At 45.4% G+C, this 18396-nt stretch overlaps 1 protein-coding gene across 1 annotated transcript in view; it reads left to right on the forward strand.

Annotated features, from left to right (window-relative positions):
- Ak7 (adenylate kinase 7) overlaps positions 1-18396 on the forward strand; it is a 68200-nt gene that overhangs the window by 20207 nt on the left and 29597 nt on the right. The window contains 6 exon segments of the mRNA XM_051196559.1: positions 1031-1141; positions 7032-7112; positions 11362-11450; positions 13384-13474; positions 14822-14899; positions 16268-16417. Coding sequence (XP_051052516.1) covers positions 1031-1141; positions 7032-7112; positions 11362-11450; positions 13384-13474; positions 14822-14899; positions 16268-16417 — 600 coding nt within the window.

The raw sequence follows: 18396 nt of genomic DNA on the forward strand, positions 1-18396 counted from the left end.
GCAAAGCCAGCCTGGGCAACCTGAGACCATGTCAAAAAACAAACAGATAAAAGGCCTCCATTTTGTTAGTGTTATGTGGAGCAAGGGGGACCTTGGTGAATCCCTTGGCAGGTGAGAGACAAATAAGCCATGCAGGCAGAACTCACATGGGAAGTTTTACTGGGGAAAGGGAAGGTAGAAAGGAGAAGGGGAGGGGAAGAGAGGGAGAGAGAGACAGAGACAGAGATCAGCCTGCCCCCTGAGAGGAATGGCAGAGAGAGAGAGAGAGAGAGAGAGAGAGAGAGAGAGAGGAAGTAGGCAGAGCTCATCTCTTAAAGGGACCTTTTGTGGCTGCCTACAGAGCCAGGGTACCGCTTGCCAAGCGTGAAGGGGTGAGGCACTCTTCCAGGCCCCCCCAAGGGTCGGGGCCAGGGTGTGCCCGGATGCTAACATTTAGTATACACAGAGCTTCAGTTTGCCCTTTGGTTTACAACAAGCAGTCTTGCTAACATTCACTACACAGCCGTAAACAATAGAAAGGCTGATTGCCGGGCTATGTCCCAAAGCTACATCACATCTGCTACCAGAGCCCACAGCCATGCCCATGATTTCCTTTGGTGTCTGCAGCCGACCGTGGACAGTCAAGAACCCCTGAGGGTCTTGTTTTCATTTGTTCTGAGGTCACATCAAAGTGACTTTCCTGCTCATCCCAAAGGTCAACCCAGACATGATGAGCAAGGCCCACCCCCACACAGGCCTAGAGGCCCAGCATTGTGTGTGTGTGTGTGTGTGTGTGTGTGTGTGTGAATGTTTTATGTTTCAGTTGGCACACACTAGTTACATGTGTCCATAGAGTATATTACAGAGTCCTTGTTATGTTCATCACAGAAAATGTTTATCACTTTCTGATGTGGGTGCTGCCTGGGGTCCTCTATGCTGTTTGGAAATGCGGGTTTCATTCTTGGGAACCAGGTAGAGTTGAGCTTCTGCTGGGCCTGGAGGAACAATGCAGCACCCTTGACTCTAGACCTGGGCCTCGTGTCTCCCTTAGGACGACACTGAGGTTCCCTTCACAGAAGAGGATTATCGAAGAAGAAAGCATCACCCTAACTTTCTGGACCACATCAATGCAGAAAAGATAGTTCTCAAGTTTGGAAAAAACGTAAGTCTGGACACACGGGACATTGTGGGGTGGGAAGGGTTCTTTGTGAGGCCGGGCGCCGGGGCAACTTCCTCCTCTGCATACTCAGCCCTGCTCCCTTTCCAGGGCTGTTTTGTACGGCCAGAGCACATGACAATGCTGTAAACACCATGGTTTAGTTCCCCATACTTCCCCACGGATCCTAGCTTCTGGTTGGAGCAATGTATTCCATCCTTAGAGAGTCCCTGGCCCAGATTATGATTCATCCCCCAGACCCAAAGGCCCTGTGTTGGGCTCCCAGCTCAACCCAGACTGCCCCACCAAGGGGTCTGGCAATGGGAAGGGAGGGGCCGCATGCTCTTGGTTCCCAGAATCTGTCTCAATATTTTTAGTCAAATAGCTCTGAAAAGTGTAATCAGCCCTCTTACAAATAAAGAGAGAAGGCTGGGTGGTGGAGGCACATGTCTTTAAACCCAGCACTTGACTCAGGAGGCAGAGGCAGAGGCAGGCGGATCTCTGTAAATTCGAGGCCAGCCTGGTCTACAGAGCAAGTTCAGGGCAGGCTCCAAAGCTACACAAAGAAACCCTGTCTCAAAAAACAAAAAACAAAACAGCAATTAAAAAACCCAAACAAACAAACAAAAACAAATAGACAAGCCCATAGTGGTCCATGCCTTTAACCCCAGCACTAAGGAGGCAGAGGCAGAGACAGAGGCAGATGGATCTCTAGGAGTTCAAGGCCAGCCTGGTTTACATGGTGAGTTCCAGGACAGTCAAAGCTACATAGTGAGGCTCTGTTTTGAAAACAAATAAACAAAACAACAACAAAAACCGATAAAGAAACAGAAACCTGTGTTTTGGCCAAATTCTGACCTCCCCCCAAATTACCAAGAGACCCATTCCAATGCAAAAGCTAAGAGTCTTTTATTGTTGTTTAATGAGCTAACTGCATTAACTTAGGCCCTTCATCCCTCCAACACAGTGGCTAGCCAGAGAAGGACCCAGAAGGACCCAGAGAATCCGTGAGGCAGGAAACTTATTGGACAGTGTAAGGGGAATGTCTAGGGGTACTCAACAGTCTCAGGATTGGCATGCTTCCCGGCTTGGGTAGCCTGTCCTGTGTTGATTGGTTAACTGGTTGCTATGGCCTAAAGGCCCACCCAGGGTGGTTGCTATGCTCTGCATGTCACTATTGTGCCACTTTTACTGTAAAGCACGTCCAGAGCCAGAAAGCACATCCAGACCTGGACTCACATAATTAAAAACAAATCTTAAAAAGGAAAGAAGTATGGATCTGGAATAGAATTCAGTGCTTGCCTGGCATGGGCAGGGATCCAGGTTCAGTACCCAAGCACCACCACCATCATAAAAAAAAAAAAAAAAAGAGCTATGATTACAGGGAAATATGCCATTTGGCATGTGTTACAATTTTATCTTTTACTGAAATGGTTGATGTGAGTGCCCTCTAATGAGTAAGTAAGGCTTGCTCAAGAGTCTGCCCCCACAAAGTGCTGGACATTTCACCTACGGTGTTCCAAGTCAACTTCCAGACTGTCATGTGTCCTCTTAAGAAATCTGTGAGCCAAGTTGTGCAGTCATTATTCCCAAACCCAAGGTTCCAAAGTGATGAGTGATAATAGCTCTGAAGTGCCACCTTGTGGTGGCATGAGATATAACGACAGGGTTTTCAGAAATCCAGCTGTCCCTTAAGAATCCCATTGATTTGTGTGGAATGCGGTGGTACAAATATTGTGAGCACAAGATACAAAAACATCAGAAAGCCAGGGGTGGTGGCTCATGCCTGCAATTCCATCACTCAGGAGGCTGAGGCAGGAGGATAGTGCATTCAAGGCCAGTCTGAGCTACAAAGTATGACCTCTGACTCAAAAACAAACAAGCCCAAGGTGGCTGGTGGCACACACTTTTAATACCAGCACTCAGAGGCAGAGGAAGATGGAATTCTTTGAATTCTCCATAGCAAGTACCAGGACAGCCAGGACTACATAGTGGGACCCACTCTCAAAACAGCAGCAGCAACAACAAAACACCAAGCAGAACGGAAGAGAACTAGAAATTCTAGTTGGTGGCAAAAGCGATGCTGGGGATTGGGCCAAGCTCTGTCAATGAGACATAACCTCAAGCTACAGAACAAAGGGAATATATCCCATTATCTAAATTTCTTCCAGCTAAAGTTGTTTGTTTGTTAAAACATTAACCCTATTGATCACTCACTTGTCTCATTCACTAAATGTATAATCTCTCTCTAACACACACACACACACACACACACACACACGCGTGCGTGCGCGCGCCTATAGTCTAAAGGGGAGCGATAGTGTCTTCATATTCTTCAACTTTTTTTTTTGATATTGTCTTCTTCACTCCCATGTCTAAATAGCGTCTTAAATTTTTCTTTATTTCTTTATTTGGTTTTTCGAGACAGAGTTTCTCTGTATAAAAGTCTTAGCTCTCTTGGAACTCACAAAGATCCTCCTGCCTCTGCCTCCCAAGTGCTGGTGTGGTGCCCACCAAGAGACCCCCCCCCAAAGTTTCAAGGAGCCAGCGATGCCTGAATGCAAACACAAGAAAGTGTTTATTTAGAAAGACCAGCTAGCTGGGGCTTCACTCTGTCAGAAGAGTTGTAGCTCCGAACTACAAATGCAAGGCATTTTTAAAAGCAAAGAACAGGAAAGAATAGGAAAGGGGTGGGGAGACCCCTGATCTTACATCATAAGATTTCCACGGTTACAGAGATTTCTTAGTGCACAAGGTTACAAAGTTTCCATGCAAGGTAATTGAGAGACAAAGGCTACCTAGCAAAGGAGCTATAATTGTCCTCTGGTCTGGTGGGGTTGATTAACACATTCTGGGGTGTGGGAGAGGTTATCTAGTTCCCTGTTTCTTTAAGGACATCCTGGGGCCTGGGGGATTTATGACCTGAAGGACCAGGAGGCTACAATGGGGTGGGGAGTGATGTTTACACAGTTGGTGATGAGCTCAGGCTCCCTCTTCTTGTGGGAACCATTCCTGACTTCCTATTGCATAGCCTAGAGCCAGGGGTCCCTTACTTAATTAGGGTCTTTTTATTTTTCTCCTTACACTGGGATTAAAGGCGTGTGTCACCATGCCTGGCAACTTTCTGTTTTTAAAACAATACCTTTATTGTGTAAACATATTAACTCATCTTTAACTCTAAATGATAAAAATTCATTGTGAACTCTGTTTAAGTTTTAGTTTATGAGCTTATGTTTTGTCTGCATGTCTGTATATGCAGTGTGTGTGTGTGTGTGTGTCTCACTAGCCAGCTGCTCCAGGGATGGATCCCCTGTCCCCTGTCTCCACCTTCAGAGGAAGATGTAATTGAAGCCGGGCCACCACACCCATGTACCATTTATGTGGGTTCTGGGAATCCCAACTCTGGTCTTCATGCCTGGCTAACAAGGTTTAACCACTGAGCCCTCTCCCCAGTCCTGGACGGTTTAAAATATAACTGGAACAATTCCTTCCTTGACTCTCGGGTGAGTGAACAGAGCATCTCTCAGCACTGTGGCCCCCACCACACCCGTGCTGAAGATGTCTGTCCTCTGCGTCATGCTTCTGGCTGCTTTGCGCCCTCCACGCCGGTGCCACAGCTGCCCCTCTCCTTTAAACGTAGCCATTCTCCAGTCTCTGCCTGGAAAGTCTCTCTGCCCCTGGTTAGCAGAGGCTGGCAGGTCTGCAGGATGACGTTTAGGACGTCTTCTGGAGTCACATTATCTGCTGTGGTCCCAAGAAGCCGGAGCCCTAAGCCTCCATGCCTTGTTTGTCCACTGGGTCATAAAGGGGAACAGTTTGTCGTCATCATTCAGCTGTCCCAGCCCATGGCCAGCCGGCCCTGTTGCTCTGAGCCTGTGGCAGCATGGTGCTGTAGGATGCCTTGGTAGGAGCATGTAGTGAGAGAGGGTTGCTTCCCTCATGGCTGAGTATGAAAGAGAGTAAGGGAGAGAGGCCTCCAATACCCCCTTCAGGGGCAAATCCTCAACCACCTAAGACCCCTTCCTGTGAAGTCTCCAGCATCTCTCCCCTTAGCTCCACCCTGGTACCAAACCTTAGGAGGACATTGTAGAACTATCCTATGGCACGGTGACACAAGCCCTCCTCAGAGACGGCTCTGAAGAAAAATGTGCTTCTGGGTAACCTTGACAATGTGCATTTGACCCCTGGACTCACACACACACACACAAAATGGGGTGCAGAGGTGCCTATCTCACTCTAGCACTCTGTGAGCCGGGAAGAAAGAGAAGAGACTTTCCTGCGACTCTCAGGCCAGCTGACCTGGAGTACAGTACAAACCAGCTAGCCTGGAGTACAAACCAGCTAGCCTGGAGTACAAACCAGCTAGCCTGAAGTATGAACCAGGTGATACCAACTTCAGAGAACTAACCTCTGATACCTACATGTGTGCTGAGGTATATAGGTACCCATTTGTGGAGCATTTGCCTCTTCCACACATAGGGGCCTGCATTCCAACTCAGCACAATAACAGTAAGAATAACAAAACAGTGTCCTACCTCCCCAACCTCCCTGATCAACTGTTGATGGATTACTGGAAGACAGCAATCATCCCCCCTCCTTCCCTCATGCACATGTGCTCACAGATAAACATGAGTGAGCGAGCACACACACACCTCTCTGAAGTGAGAATACATTCCCAATGTGATTAAGCAAAGACTGCAGAAATTCTGCACTGAGCTGGGGCATCCTGGACAGCCTGTGAGTGAAAGTTTCAGGGGAATCGGGTGTGGGGTTTGAACTCTGAGCACTTGCAAGCATGCCTGATGATCTGGGGTCCATCCAGCTCTGGGAAGAAATATTTTAGGGAGCTGAAAGAAACTTCTAGAAGTCACTGTATCTTTTGTACTTTGACCATATGTCAGCAATCTAGGGGGAAAAAAAGTCCCAACCATTCATTAAGGCTCTAGGCTTTGAAAATTTTGCTTTGTGTTGTTTTTCTGTGTCCTGTTGGGACACCCCGGCTGTCTACTGCATTGGCCCAAGTAACCTCCCACCCTGGTCTCCAGAGCAGCTGGAGGCCACCAAGTCGGTTTTGGTTGCAACTAAATATCAACAAGGCCACAATGACTCCCCTGGGGAAAGTGAAAGCATCCATGTTAGTTAAACGCCCTGTATGGAGACCTGGTACAGGGTCTGGGCCATAGCTCAGTCCGCAGAGTGCTTGCCTCAGCACCACATAAACTAGGTGTGGTGGTACACACCTGTAATCCCAACACTCAAGAAGTAGGGGTCATCTTCAGAAGTAATGAGTTCAAGGCCAGCCTGGGCTATTTAAGACCTTGTCTAAAACCAAAACAGATAAAACCCCACTTGGTCCTGAGCTGCATATCATGTGACCACTCTGATAGTTAATTGAAGATCCTTCTAGGAGGACCTATTTTCATAGCCCCCCTTCCCAGCACAGAGTCCATAGATGCTGTTTCCACAAATAGTTAACTTTGATTCAATTTAGTTTATTCCTTTCTGCTAAATTTCTTTCTCTTTCTTTTTTAGTTTTTTGAGACACCGTTTTTTCCAAGTAGCTCTGTAGACCAGACTAGCTTCAAACTCACAAGAGATCTACCTGCCTCTGCCTTCCAAGTGCTGGGATTAAAGTGTGGGTTACCACCATCCGGTGTGTCACCACCCTCCGATCTCCACTAAATTTCAATGGTGGTTGGAAACATTTCTGAGTTCCATGGAGTTGTCTGTTCCCCTGTTGGGATTCTGGTTATGTCCTAAGCAGTGCCTATGGGGTCCAGAAGACTTGGAAGAGCCTGCAACAGTGATGATTGCAGTTACTAAGTCTAGTTCTAGTTCAAAAGACTAATGGTACATAAATTGTCCCCCCATACCCCCCCTTTTTTTTCCATTTTAGGCCAAAAAGTTTGCAACTTATGTAGTAGCTACAGGACTTCAGTATGGAGCAGAAGGAGGGATCTTACACGCCTTTTTTAAGGTCTGGCTTTTCAATGACTGTGTGACTTTTTTTTTTTTTTAAGTTATTAATTTAATTTCACTTTCAGCTTAGCTAACAAAGTAGCAGTTTCCCTCACCCCACATCCCTGCCCTTATCCTCACTTGTTGTAATTTCTTTGATTTATTATTATTATGCATGTGTATGCTAATGTGTGTTGGGGCCTGCACATGCCTCAGCTCCAGCCAGGGGGTCTGAGGCAGCTTTGTGGAATGACTGTGCACCAAGTGTTTACCAGCTGAGCCATCTTGTCAGCCCATTGTGTGTGTCTCAAAAAGGGTTTGATAAGGCAGTTGTGGTGGCACACACCAGTTACAACAGGACTCAGCAGGCAGAGGCGGGAGGATTGGGAGTTTGAGGCCACCCTGTCTCAGGAAAGGAAGGGAGAGGGGAGGTGAAGGGAGGGGAGAGGGGAGGGGAGGGGAAGGGTTAGGAGAGGGGAGGGGAGGGGGGGAAGGGGAGGGAAGGGAGGGGGAGAGGAGAGGGGGGGGGGGGAGGGGAGGGGGAGGGGAGGGTTGGGTTCAGTTCCCAGTTAATGGTAGAAGGAAAGAACCAGTTTCCACAGATTAGCCTCATCTCCACACTTGAACTTCGGCACACACACACTCACACACACACTCAAAATTTAAGATGTAAGGAAAAAGTTCATGAGCAGATCTGGCAATATTTTCACAAATTTGCCTTAATAAGGAGTGAAAACGTTAAAAACAAACAAACAAAAAACCCAGTCATGTCATCTGAGATCAAGCCTGGATCTCATCTCGGATATGATCTTGGAGTCTTAAACCGTGGGCCTGACTGCCTCGCCTGGAGAGCCCACATGGCCAAAGGAAGGGGGATTGAGAAGGGGTCTTCAGATTCCCCGGGGCTTGCAGAATACAGGGAGATGAAAGATCCACCAAGGAGGAGAGCCCAGGAAGGACGAGGAGCATCAAACAGTGTCCTCAGTGCCGAGCGGGGAAGGATTCTACAGTGAAGACCCATCAGGGGGGAAAAAAACCAAGCCAGCTTCCTGTTGGATCACATATTGTAGATCATTAAGTAAGATGAGATCTAACAGTTGACAAGTAGATTTTTGATGGGAGATGCCATTATGTATATATGTTTCTCATACTGGTTAATAATAAAGCACTGTTGGCCAATAGGAAAGGAAGATAGGAGGGACTAGGAGACAAGGAGGAAATAGGAAGTAGTAAGGAGGAGTCAAGATGGAGAGTCTGAAGAAAGCAGTATGCCGCCGGCTCCCTGGTAAGAGAAATACATAGATCAGCAGAAATGGGTTAATAATTAAAGGCAGAGCTAGCCGATAAGTAACAAGTAACCGGGCCAACAGTATTGTATCAAATACAGAGTCTCAGTGTATTATTTGGGGCTGGCGCAGCAGCAGGACTAGACCGGGCGGCGGGAGGAAAAACCCGTACTCGTTACAAATGGCGCCCACGTGGCTAGTAAGAACTTCCACTTAAAATTTAACAAAAGGTTAAAAATGGGTTTTAGAAACAAAAGAACAGAGATAAGCAAGGTTTCTTGGTAGCAGCATTTTTCTCAGTTGGACTCTGACTTGCTAGAGACACGCAGATTGTTCGGCTCCTTTAAGGGAAGATTCCTGACTCAGCTTAAGCGGCAAAAAACCGCACAGCTTTTAAATAACTCTGCTAACAATTTATTGTTGTGTATGAGAGATGGCAATGGCAGTGACCACATCTCCAAGCCGGCAGCATGCTTTCTGGGTGGCAGCGCAGACCAAGGCGGTGAGCACAGCTTTCCATGCTGGCCGGTAAAAGTACCCGCCACCATCTTTGGTAAACCGCGGCAGAAACAAAGACTTTCATCTTAACAATGTTGTTGTTTAACAGATAAAGACTCATGGCCAGAAAAAGATAAAGATTTACAGTAGAGACAGATTCACATTAAGAAAAGGTGCTAAAAGTTTACAGTGTGTTTAAAAAAAAAAATACATAGGCTTGGGAGAGAAAAATAAAATGGTTTTAAATAGACAAAGAGGAACTGGGTGTTGTAGCACACGCCTTTAATCCCAGCACTCAGGAGACAGAGGCAAGCAGATCTCTGTGATTTGCAAAGTAAACCTGGTATGCAGAGTGAATTCCAGGACAGATAAGAGTTACACAGTGAAACCCTATGTCAAGAAATAAAAAATAAAAGTAAAATAAACAGAGTAATAATAAAGCCACGTAAAGATGAAAAGCTCAGAGAGAATCTGGTTACTGTATGCTATTGTGTTGTCTCTGCATTGTTTGACTGCTGAGAAAATAACAACAACTGATAAAGGAAATGCTGCTGCATTAATTGAATTTATATATTTTAAAAATGCTTTGACTCAAACATTTAAGTTCAAGGACAAGTTACTGGGGAAAAGGATTTCTATTTTTGTTTCCACAGAAAATAAAAAGCTGTGGATTCCTTCCAGACTTATGTGGTTTGAGCAAGCCAGACCCCCTGAAACAGAGTTCCTGATGATCCAACATTCAAAACAGCTTGGACAAGGCAGTCTTGCAGACTACAGCCAGGATTACTACGTCTTCTTAGGATCCCCCATGACAGCGCCCCCTACAAGCAGGAAGTAGTTTAGAAAGAACGACGCCCAAATTCCCAAATATTGTTTATGAATGTTTGTTTTCATTTAAATGGACTTGGTTATAAATGGGTAATGATCACAGCCGATTATTTTTAAAGGTAAAAAGGGAATTATGGTATAGATATGAATACTTTGTTTTGGAATGGATTTTCATTTATTGATACAATTTAAGGTCAATAAGGTGATATGTATATTTCTCCTCTTGTTTAGGTATTGTGTTTATTGAGCTCAGTTAGAAATGTAATGTATAATGTAGTATAGATTATAGATAGTTACCTATGATAGTTAGAACTTATAGTTAAGTTAGTTAGTATTTCTAGATATACAGACATATATTTGAGATGGATAGGCATTCTTCAAACCTTTCAAAGACCTACAGAATATGGCATCTAAAATGGTTTAGGGTTTTTCTTGACAATGAGACATAATTGTTCCTGGCAACACCACCTGCGTCAGAAAGGAAGATGAAGATGGACATTGAAGAAACTCATTATGGAGTTTACTTCCAATATGGCAAGACTAGCCATTTGGACAAGATACTGCTCTTGTCTGGACTGTTTGACTTTATGCTGTATAAACTGGACATGCAGGACCCACAGAAAAGTGACTGCTGATTCAAGATGGACATTGCTACAGAGATCCTGCTTTATGGAAGAGTCTGTGAGACAGTATGCAGGACACAGAGAAAAGTGACTGACAAACTGCCAATACAAGAAGACAGTTTAAAGTTTCCTGCTTTGCTGAAGAGTCTGCCAGACACACTATGGCCTATGGGCTGAAGATGGAAGATTACAAAAGAACTTCGGGTGACCAGGCAGTGAGTTGTCTCTGTCATTTCTAGAGTTTATATACTATCCTTCTGTGGTCTTTGAAGGAGTTGAAGACAGATAGTTATGGTTATAGTTTTCCTTAGTTAGGTTTACAGATAAGTTACAAATAGGACTTTGGACTCACAAATATAGGATAGATGATAGAATAGTTTCTTTTAATCTTGATAAATGTTAATGGACTAAATATTGTTAACTGTGATTCTTATTTGATAACTGTTGTGTTATATATTTTGCTATGTTAAGGTTAAAACCCTTCTTTTATTTAAACAGAAAAGAGGAGATGATGGGAGATGCCATTATGTATATATGTTTCTCATACTGGTTAATAATAAAGCACTGTTGGCCAATAGGAAAGGAAGATAGGAGGGACTAGGAGACAAGGAGGAAATAGGAAGTAGTAAGGAGGAGTCAAGATGGAGAGTCTGAAGAAAGCAGTATGCCGCCGGCTCCCTGGTAAGAGAAATACATAGATCAGCAGAAATGGGTTAATAATTAAAGGCAGAGCTAGCCGATAAGTAACAAGTAACCGGGCCAACAGTATTGTATCAAATACAGAGTCTCAGCGCGTTATTTGGGGCTGGCGTGGCGGCAGGACAAGACCTGGCGGCAGCAGGCAGAAAAACCATACTCTTACAGATTTTTATGGGGCCAATAGGACAAAAGTCTAGGAGAGAAAGAACCCTGAGAGGAGACATCCAGAGGCCAGGCGTGGTGGCGCTTCTGGAGCCCTCTGACTGACCCGGATGTGGGTGGAGAGGGAGAAAGGCATGCCAGGGCAAACACTCCCTGCCTGTCTGTCTTTCAGATGGCTTGGCTGGGCGAGATCCCTGCACTACCTGTTTTTGGCGATGGATCTAATGTCATTCCAGCCATCCATGTTCTTGATCTCGCAGGGTAAGCCGTCTCCTGGAAGTGTGACTGTCCTGGGTGACTAATATGTGTAATTAGTCTTCACAGTCACAGTGCTGTGACACTCACATACAAGGTATTCATTCCCCACAGCTCCATGCAGAGCGCACTTAGCACCACCATTTTGTGCCTGATGAGACATTGTCCACCCAAAGTTTCCACATTTCTGATTACAAGTGTGGCTTCTTTGGGACTTTTTCTTAGCAGAAAAACAGCTCTAGAAAAGAAAGGATTTGGAGTCCACATTCTGGTTAATCCATTTCTTCTCCCCTTTGTCTCAGAGGAGATGGGTGTCAATGTCCTGCATACTGCCAAAGTTCCGGAGACTAATCAGCTAACTGTGAGCCTGAAACAGGCCCCCCCACCATCTCCTCTGAGACAGGGTCTCAAGCTTTAGCTCACCCTCCTGCCTCAGCTTTTCGACTGTGAGGAATTCAAATCTTATAAGGAAATAAGAAAACAATTTATCCTCAGGCCATGGCCTATGAACACAGATTCTAGTTTCCCTAAGTGAAGGGTCGGGTCGGGGCAAGGGAAGAAGCCATATGGTGTTTCACAGCCTCAGAACAAAAGGAATCACGAGTCAGTATATCCAATAAGTACACTGATCCCGAATGGAGCAGGTGACAGGAATACCACAAAATCTTTCCTATGATGAGCAGATGTTGTCTTATAGTCTGCTTTGCTTTGGGGTTGGAGAAGGCTAGAGATTGGTCAAGGCTAAAGACGCATTCCATTCCTGGAGGCTTACCTAATAGACATGAGAGTCTCATGATAAGGAGGTTAAGAGGGAATGGTTGTTTCTCTCCCAAGGGCCTGAAGAACCTTTGGTTCTTGATGTGCAACATTCCAACCCTCAGCAGACCCACCCCACGTGGTACTCTCTGCCCCAGGGGGACAAGTACACAGGCTTTTAAACATGGAGGTTCTGGCCGCTTCTGAGAACTCAGCCTGGTCTACAGAGTGAGTTCCAAGAAACCCAGAGCTGTTACACAGAGAACCCTGTCTCGAAAAATAATAACAACAAAAAAGGTCAGCTGCCATATCTTGAATCTGTGTCTCACTTTGCAGATCACTGACCCCCACACACAGCTGTGAGACTCACGTGAGCCGCTGGGTAGACAAACCTTCCTGATGAGGGTCAGGATCAGGTCTCCTAGAGTTGGGTAGGGTACTTAAAAGAGACCTGGTCGTCCCTGGGATAAGGATTTCTGCAATGTCAGTTACCGTGGAGGCTGGGGGCATGGGGACCAAACGTCCAGGGCCTGCCTGAGTGACAAAGCAAGTATAAGGCTAACCCGGTCAATTTAGTAAGATTCCGTCTCAAAATAACTAAAAAGTAGAAGGATAGAGGGCTGGGGATGGAATAGGTCAGTGGTAGCATGCCTGCCAGGATGTGCAAGACCTTGAGCTCAACCCCTAGTGGCAGAATAATATAATGATGATGATAATGACAACAATAGTAATATAAAATGAACCAGGCATGGTGGCACACACCTTTAACCACAGCACTCGGGAGGCAGAGGCAAGTGGATCTCTGTGAGCTCAAGGCTAGCCTGGCCTACAGATTCAGACTGAGTTCCAGGACATGCTCCAAAGCTACACAAAGAAACCCTGTCTCAAAAAAACAAAACAAAACAAAACAAAACAAAAAACCCCAAAGAAATCGAAAAATGTGAAAGAAAAAAAGCAGATTCGTGACCCAAATGTATCTGTCTGCAGACCTGGCAGCTTCCCAGGAACTCTTTAGTTTGGGAAGGGTTGCCTAACTTCTTAATCCTCCCTTGTCTGTAGACTGCAGATAATAGCCCTGTCCTTGATCTTATCCAAACACCTGCGTGGCCCGAGGGGGGTTGGGTTTGAGCTCCGTTTGTCTCATTGCCTTTCCCGTCTAATCTTTGTGCCTGTTGCTCTACAGAGTGATCCAGAACGTCATAGACCATGTGCCAAAGCTTCACTATCTGGTGGCTGTGGACGAGTCTGTCCACACCCTGGAAGACCTGGTCAAGGTACAGTGGTGTGTGTCCTCATGCCGGTGGGACCCTGCTCAAATAGCAGTAATTCATGAAGGGTAGTTACAGACTTCCCTGTGACCGCAGGGCTTGGAAACGCACGAAATAGAATGTCCTTAGACCTCAAACTGACTATCTTTGGGGCTGGAAAGTCAGCACTGCAGTTAAGAGTCGCTGTTCCAGAGGCCACAGGTTCAATTCCCAGCACCCACACGGCAGCTCACAGACATCTGTAACCCTAGTTCCAGGGGGTCTGACAGTCTCACACAGACATACATGTAGTAAATAAATAAATCTTAAAAAAAAAAAAAAAGACAAAAAAAAAATCTGATCATGTAAGAGAGCCAGATCACCAACTGAGAGAATGGAGCTCATCATAATAGATATGCAAATGACACGTTGGAGTCTGTGGACACTTGGCCTGTAGGACTGGTAGAGACCAGATCGCCAAACCCTCAGGCACTTCTAGGTTCTCTAGACAAGGGTCAGGCAGTTCCAAACAGCCTCCTCGCACCTGGCGGAGCTGCTGTGGCCTCCTCTGGCCCTTGCTTGGCTTCTCCATGCTCGCCATTAAGATTTAGTTCCAGGGGGTTGGAGAGATGGCTCAGTGTTTAAAAGCACTGGCTCCTCCTCCAGAGGCCCGGGTTTAATTCCCAGCACCCACAAGGCAGCTCACAACTGTAACTCCAGTCAGTTCCTGAGGATCTGCTACCTCACACCAATGCACATAAAAGAAAGTTAAATAAATTATTTTTTTTAAAAAAGACTCAGTTCCAGGTTCTTCATCTGCAGCCTTCCTGCCCGGTTAACATGAGGAAATGTCAAAATGTCACAGCATTAGGAAGTTAAGAGCCACTGGTCTGAGGGTTGAAACGAAAGGAATTTCTAGTTTTGGGGAGAAAGACAAGGTCTGCTATGGGGTCTGACCCTTGGGAGATAAGAGCAGCATCCTGAAGTTTCTCTTGGTGATGTGACCCTTGGCCTTAGTGACCCCATCTTTCTCTGTTCTGTTGGAGCTCATTGCAGGAGCTCAGTCTAAAACACCGGCTCCCACCATGCGTGTTTAATAGACAGTGGCATAGACTCCTTTTGCTGGACTTCAAACACCCAGGGGACAGTGGTCTGTTCACGCGTCAGACTCCTTTCTGCAACCTGGGAGACCAAGCCCCACCCATCTCTACTTCCTGGTGTTTTCAGAGCCAACCCATAAGTGGCTGGATGATCTGTGCACTATTTTGAAAATGCCTCTTAGTGTATGTGCTTGGTAATGCTTACATTCACTTGAGAAGTTTTATGTAGAACCTTGTAAGCAAACCAAATAATACCTCTGTTTCTCCCTAACAGTGCATCAGCAAAAATACTGGCCCTGGAAAAATCCAGAAAGTACCCAAAGAAAATGCTTTCCTAACAAAGGACTTGACAGTCAGTATAAAAAGTGTTTTTTTCTTTTATTCTCAAAAACTGTTTCCCTAAATAGTATTGAAGGAGCAGGAGAGGGTGTGTGGGGGTTGTGGATTAGAGAGAACATTTTCCTCGAATATAATTATTGGGGGGGGTTAACCATAAGGAGGCATTATTCAAAAAAGTAGATGTTAGCTGGTATGACAGCGGATACTTGTAATCCCCACATGAAGAAGTAGAGGCAGAAGGATCAGGAGTTCAACAGCATGTCATTAGTTCAAGGCTAGCCTGGGCTATGTGAGACCCTGTCTCAAACAAACAAAATAAAGACAAAATATAGACAGTATGCAATAAGATGTTTTAAAAGGCTAGGGCCAGGCTTGATGGGCTCATACCTGTAACCCCAGCTACTAGGGAGACTGAGGCAGAAGGATCTAAATCCATGGCCACCCTGGGCTATAGAATGAGCTCAATACTAACCTGGGCAACTAGGTGAAACCCTCAATCAAAATGAAAAGCAGAAAGAAGGCTGGGCATTAACTCAGTGGAGTGCTTGCCTCTCGTGTTTAAGGCATTGACCAATACCGGGCCTGCACCACATAACAGAATGGCACTCTCAGAAGGTTAAGGGAACTGAGCTGAAGCACTTGCTGAGCATATGCCAGCATTGGGGGGTGGGGTGGGGACAAGGGTGGACATGGTGGTATGTACCTGCAATTATCCTAAACTTGGGGATTGAAAACAGAAGAATCAAGAGTTATCCTTGGCTAAATAGGGACTTCAAGGCTAACCTGGGCTACGTGAGTCCCTGTCTCAGGCTAGAAAGGAGAAATGAAGGAGTGGAAAGGGAAGGGGAGAGGACTGGAAGAGGGTTCCAGTGTCCTCCTACTCTTGAGCTGTTTGGCCAACCAAAAGCAGTTCTGCCTGCTCCAATGGCCAGGTTTGAAGAGCCTTTTCAAATGTCTCAGGGCAGCTGGACAGTTGTGGCGCATGCCCTGGATCTCAGCACTCAAGAGGCAGGCAGATCTCTGAGTTCAAGGCCAGCCTGGTCTACAGAGTGAATTTCAGAATAGCCAGAGCTACATAGAGGAAACCTTGTCTCAAAAAACAAACAAACAAATAAAAAACCCAACAACAACAACAACAAACCAAACCAAACAACAAAGACAAAGAAAGACAGACTGAAAGAAATGAAAGTCTCAGGGTCGAGGCTGAAGCTCATTGGTAACAGAGTATAGGTAAGCCCTGGATCCCACACCTGGGGACAGCGAGGCAGGTTCTGTTAACACTTAGTGCTGATTGTCTTTCCTGTTCAATGAACAGGATGGCTTTTCTTAAGTGTAGCGATTTTTGTCTGATGACAAACCTCTGCTTTCCCCTAACTCTCAGCAAGAGTATCTTGACCACTTACTGGTCAACCTGAGGATGGAGGCACTGTTTGTGAAGGAGAATTTCAACATCCGCTGGGTTGCCCAAGCAGGATTTGTGGAGAACATCAACAGCATCCTCAAAGAGTACAAACAAAGCCGAGGACTACTGGTAACTACCGCACTTACTGGTTTAGGGTTCTGATGTAAGCAAATAAAAATGGAATGCACTGACGGTTGTTCATCAAAGGAGTCAAGACACCATGGGGACACCCATAGAATCAGCTGACCCGAGCTAGTGAGAGATCACTGACTCAGGTCTGACAAATGAGGAACCTGCAGAAAACCATAGGTGACAATGGTGTGGCTGGGACAGTATATGAGGCCACTGGCAGTGGGTCCAAGATCTAACACTAATGCACAGACTGACTTAGTGGAGCCCATTCTATATGGAGAGACACCTTGCCCAGCCTAGACACAGGGGTGTGGGGGGTGGGAGGGTGCCTTGGTCCTGCCTCAGCAGACTTAGTAGACTTCCTAGGGAAGGCCTTACCATCTCTGTAGAGCAGATGGGAGGGGGAGCGGGGGGAGTGGAAAGAGAGGAGGGAGAGGGAACTGGGATTGGAATGCAAAAAAATAAATTAATAAAAAATAACCAAACTGTTCATGTTCAACACATTCTCCAGTCTTATGGTTTGCATGTGTATCGAATTAAAACTTGTGAGTCTGCCAGTCTTTGGTGACACACACCTTTAATCCCAGCACTCGGGAGGCAGAGGCAGGCCAATCTCTCTGAGTTCGAGGCCAGCCTGGTCTACAGAACTAGTTCCAAGACAGGTTCCAAAGCTACACAGAGACACCCTGTCTCCAAAAAACCCCAAAAAAAAACAAAACAAAACAAAACAAAACAAAACAAAACAAAAAAAAGAAAAAGAAAAAAGAAAAATTGTGAGACCAACTTAAAACAATTCAACATGAACATCAATAATAACAAACTGGTCAATATAAACTAATGAGCAGATTTTTATTCTCTTTTAGTCCCAGATAAGGTCGACCTGCCCCAGGAGGCAGGATTCACTCTTGGTATATTGGCAAAAAGAGGCACACCAACCTGCTCAGTGGATAGCTGACTCCACATACTGGTGACTACAACAAGCCCGTCTAGGGGTCCAGCATTGCCCTTCATCCTGCCTCCATCACTTTTCTACATCTTGCTACTTACCTGTCATCCCTCACCATATGGGACCACTCAGATCCACTCTAGCGTTCATGCTTATCCCTTCATGGGTGTCCCTGACTATCAAAGGGTAACTGCAAAGTTCAGGGTGAAATCATATGATCTTAGGAATATGAACACAGCCAGTGTTCCATCATTGTAAAATGCTAGCCCACAGTGTCACAACTCTTTGGACCATTTGAGGAAATGATGATTATTACTGATACTTTGATTTCTGCTTAATGTAAATATTTATTTACTAACTGCTTATGAATATCACGGGATCTTCAACATCCAAGTCTGCCTTCCTTCCTCCCTTTCTCCCTTCTAACTCTTCCTCCCTCCCTCTCTCCCTTATTTTATTTTGTTTTTAAAACAAGATCTTGTGCCGGATGTAGCCCAGGCAGCCTTGAACTCTCTAACTTCCTCAAACAGGAAAAGCTAGTGGTTTTAACAAAATGATCAGGTGGCAGAAGCAATATGTTCAAAAGTTCAAGGCCAGTCTGGGCTACATGGTGAGAACTTGTCTGAAATAAATATATGATAGACAGATAGATGGTAGGTAGATAGGTAGGTAGATAGATGATAGATCACTTTTTAAAATCAAAATAAAGACCAAGTTCAATCCAAAGACAGTCTAAGTGGAAATGTAGAACCTTTTATAGTGGACCATAAATTCTTGTGTCTCCATAAGAATGGTCAAGGACAAAGGACAAACGAAACTGGTGACATGTAACCCTTTCTTTTCCTCTCTCTATTTCTCTTTTATTTTTTATTTTTATTACTTTTTTTTTTTTTTTTTTTTTTTTTTTGCTTTTTCAAAATAGGGTTTCTCTGTATTGCTTTGGAGCTTGTCCTGAAACTAGCTCTGTAGATCTGTAGACCAGGCTGGTCTTGAACTCATGGAGATCCACCTGCTTCTGCCTCCTGAGTGC

Source organism: Phodopus roborovskii, unplaced genomic scaffold (assembly GCF_943737965.1).
Source record: "Phodopus roborovskii unplaced genomic scaffold, PHOROB, whole genome shotgun sequence".
NCBI classification, from domain to species: domain Eukaryota; kingdom Metazoa; phylum Chordata; class Mammalia; order Rodentia; family Cricetidae; genus Phodopus; species Phodopus roborovskii.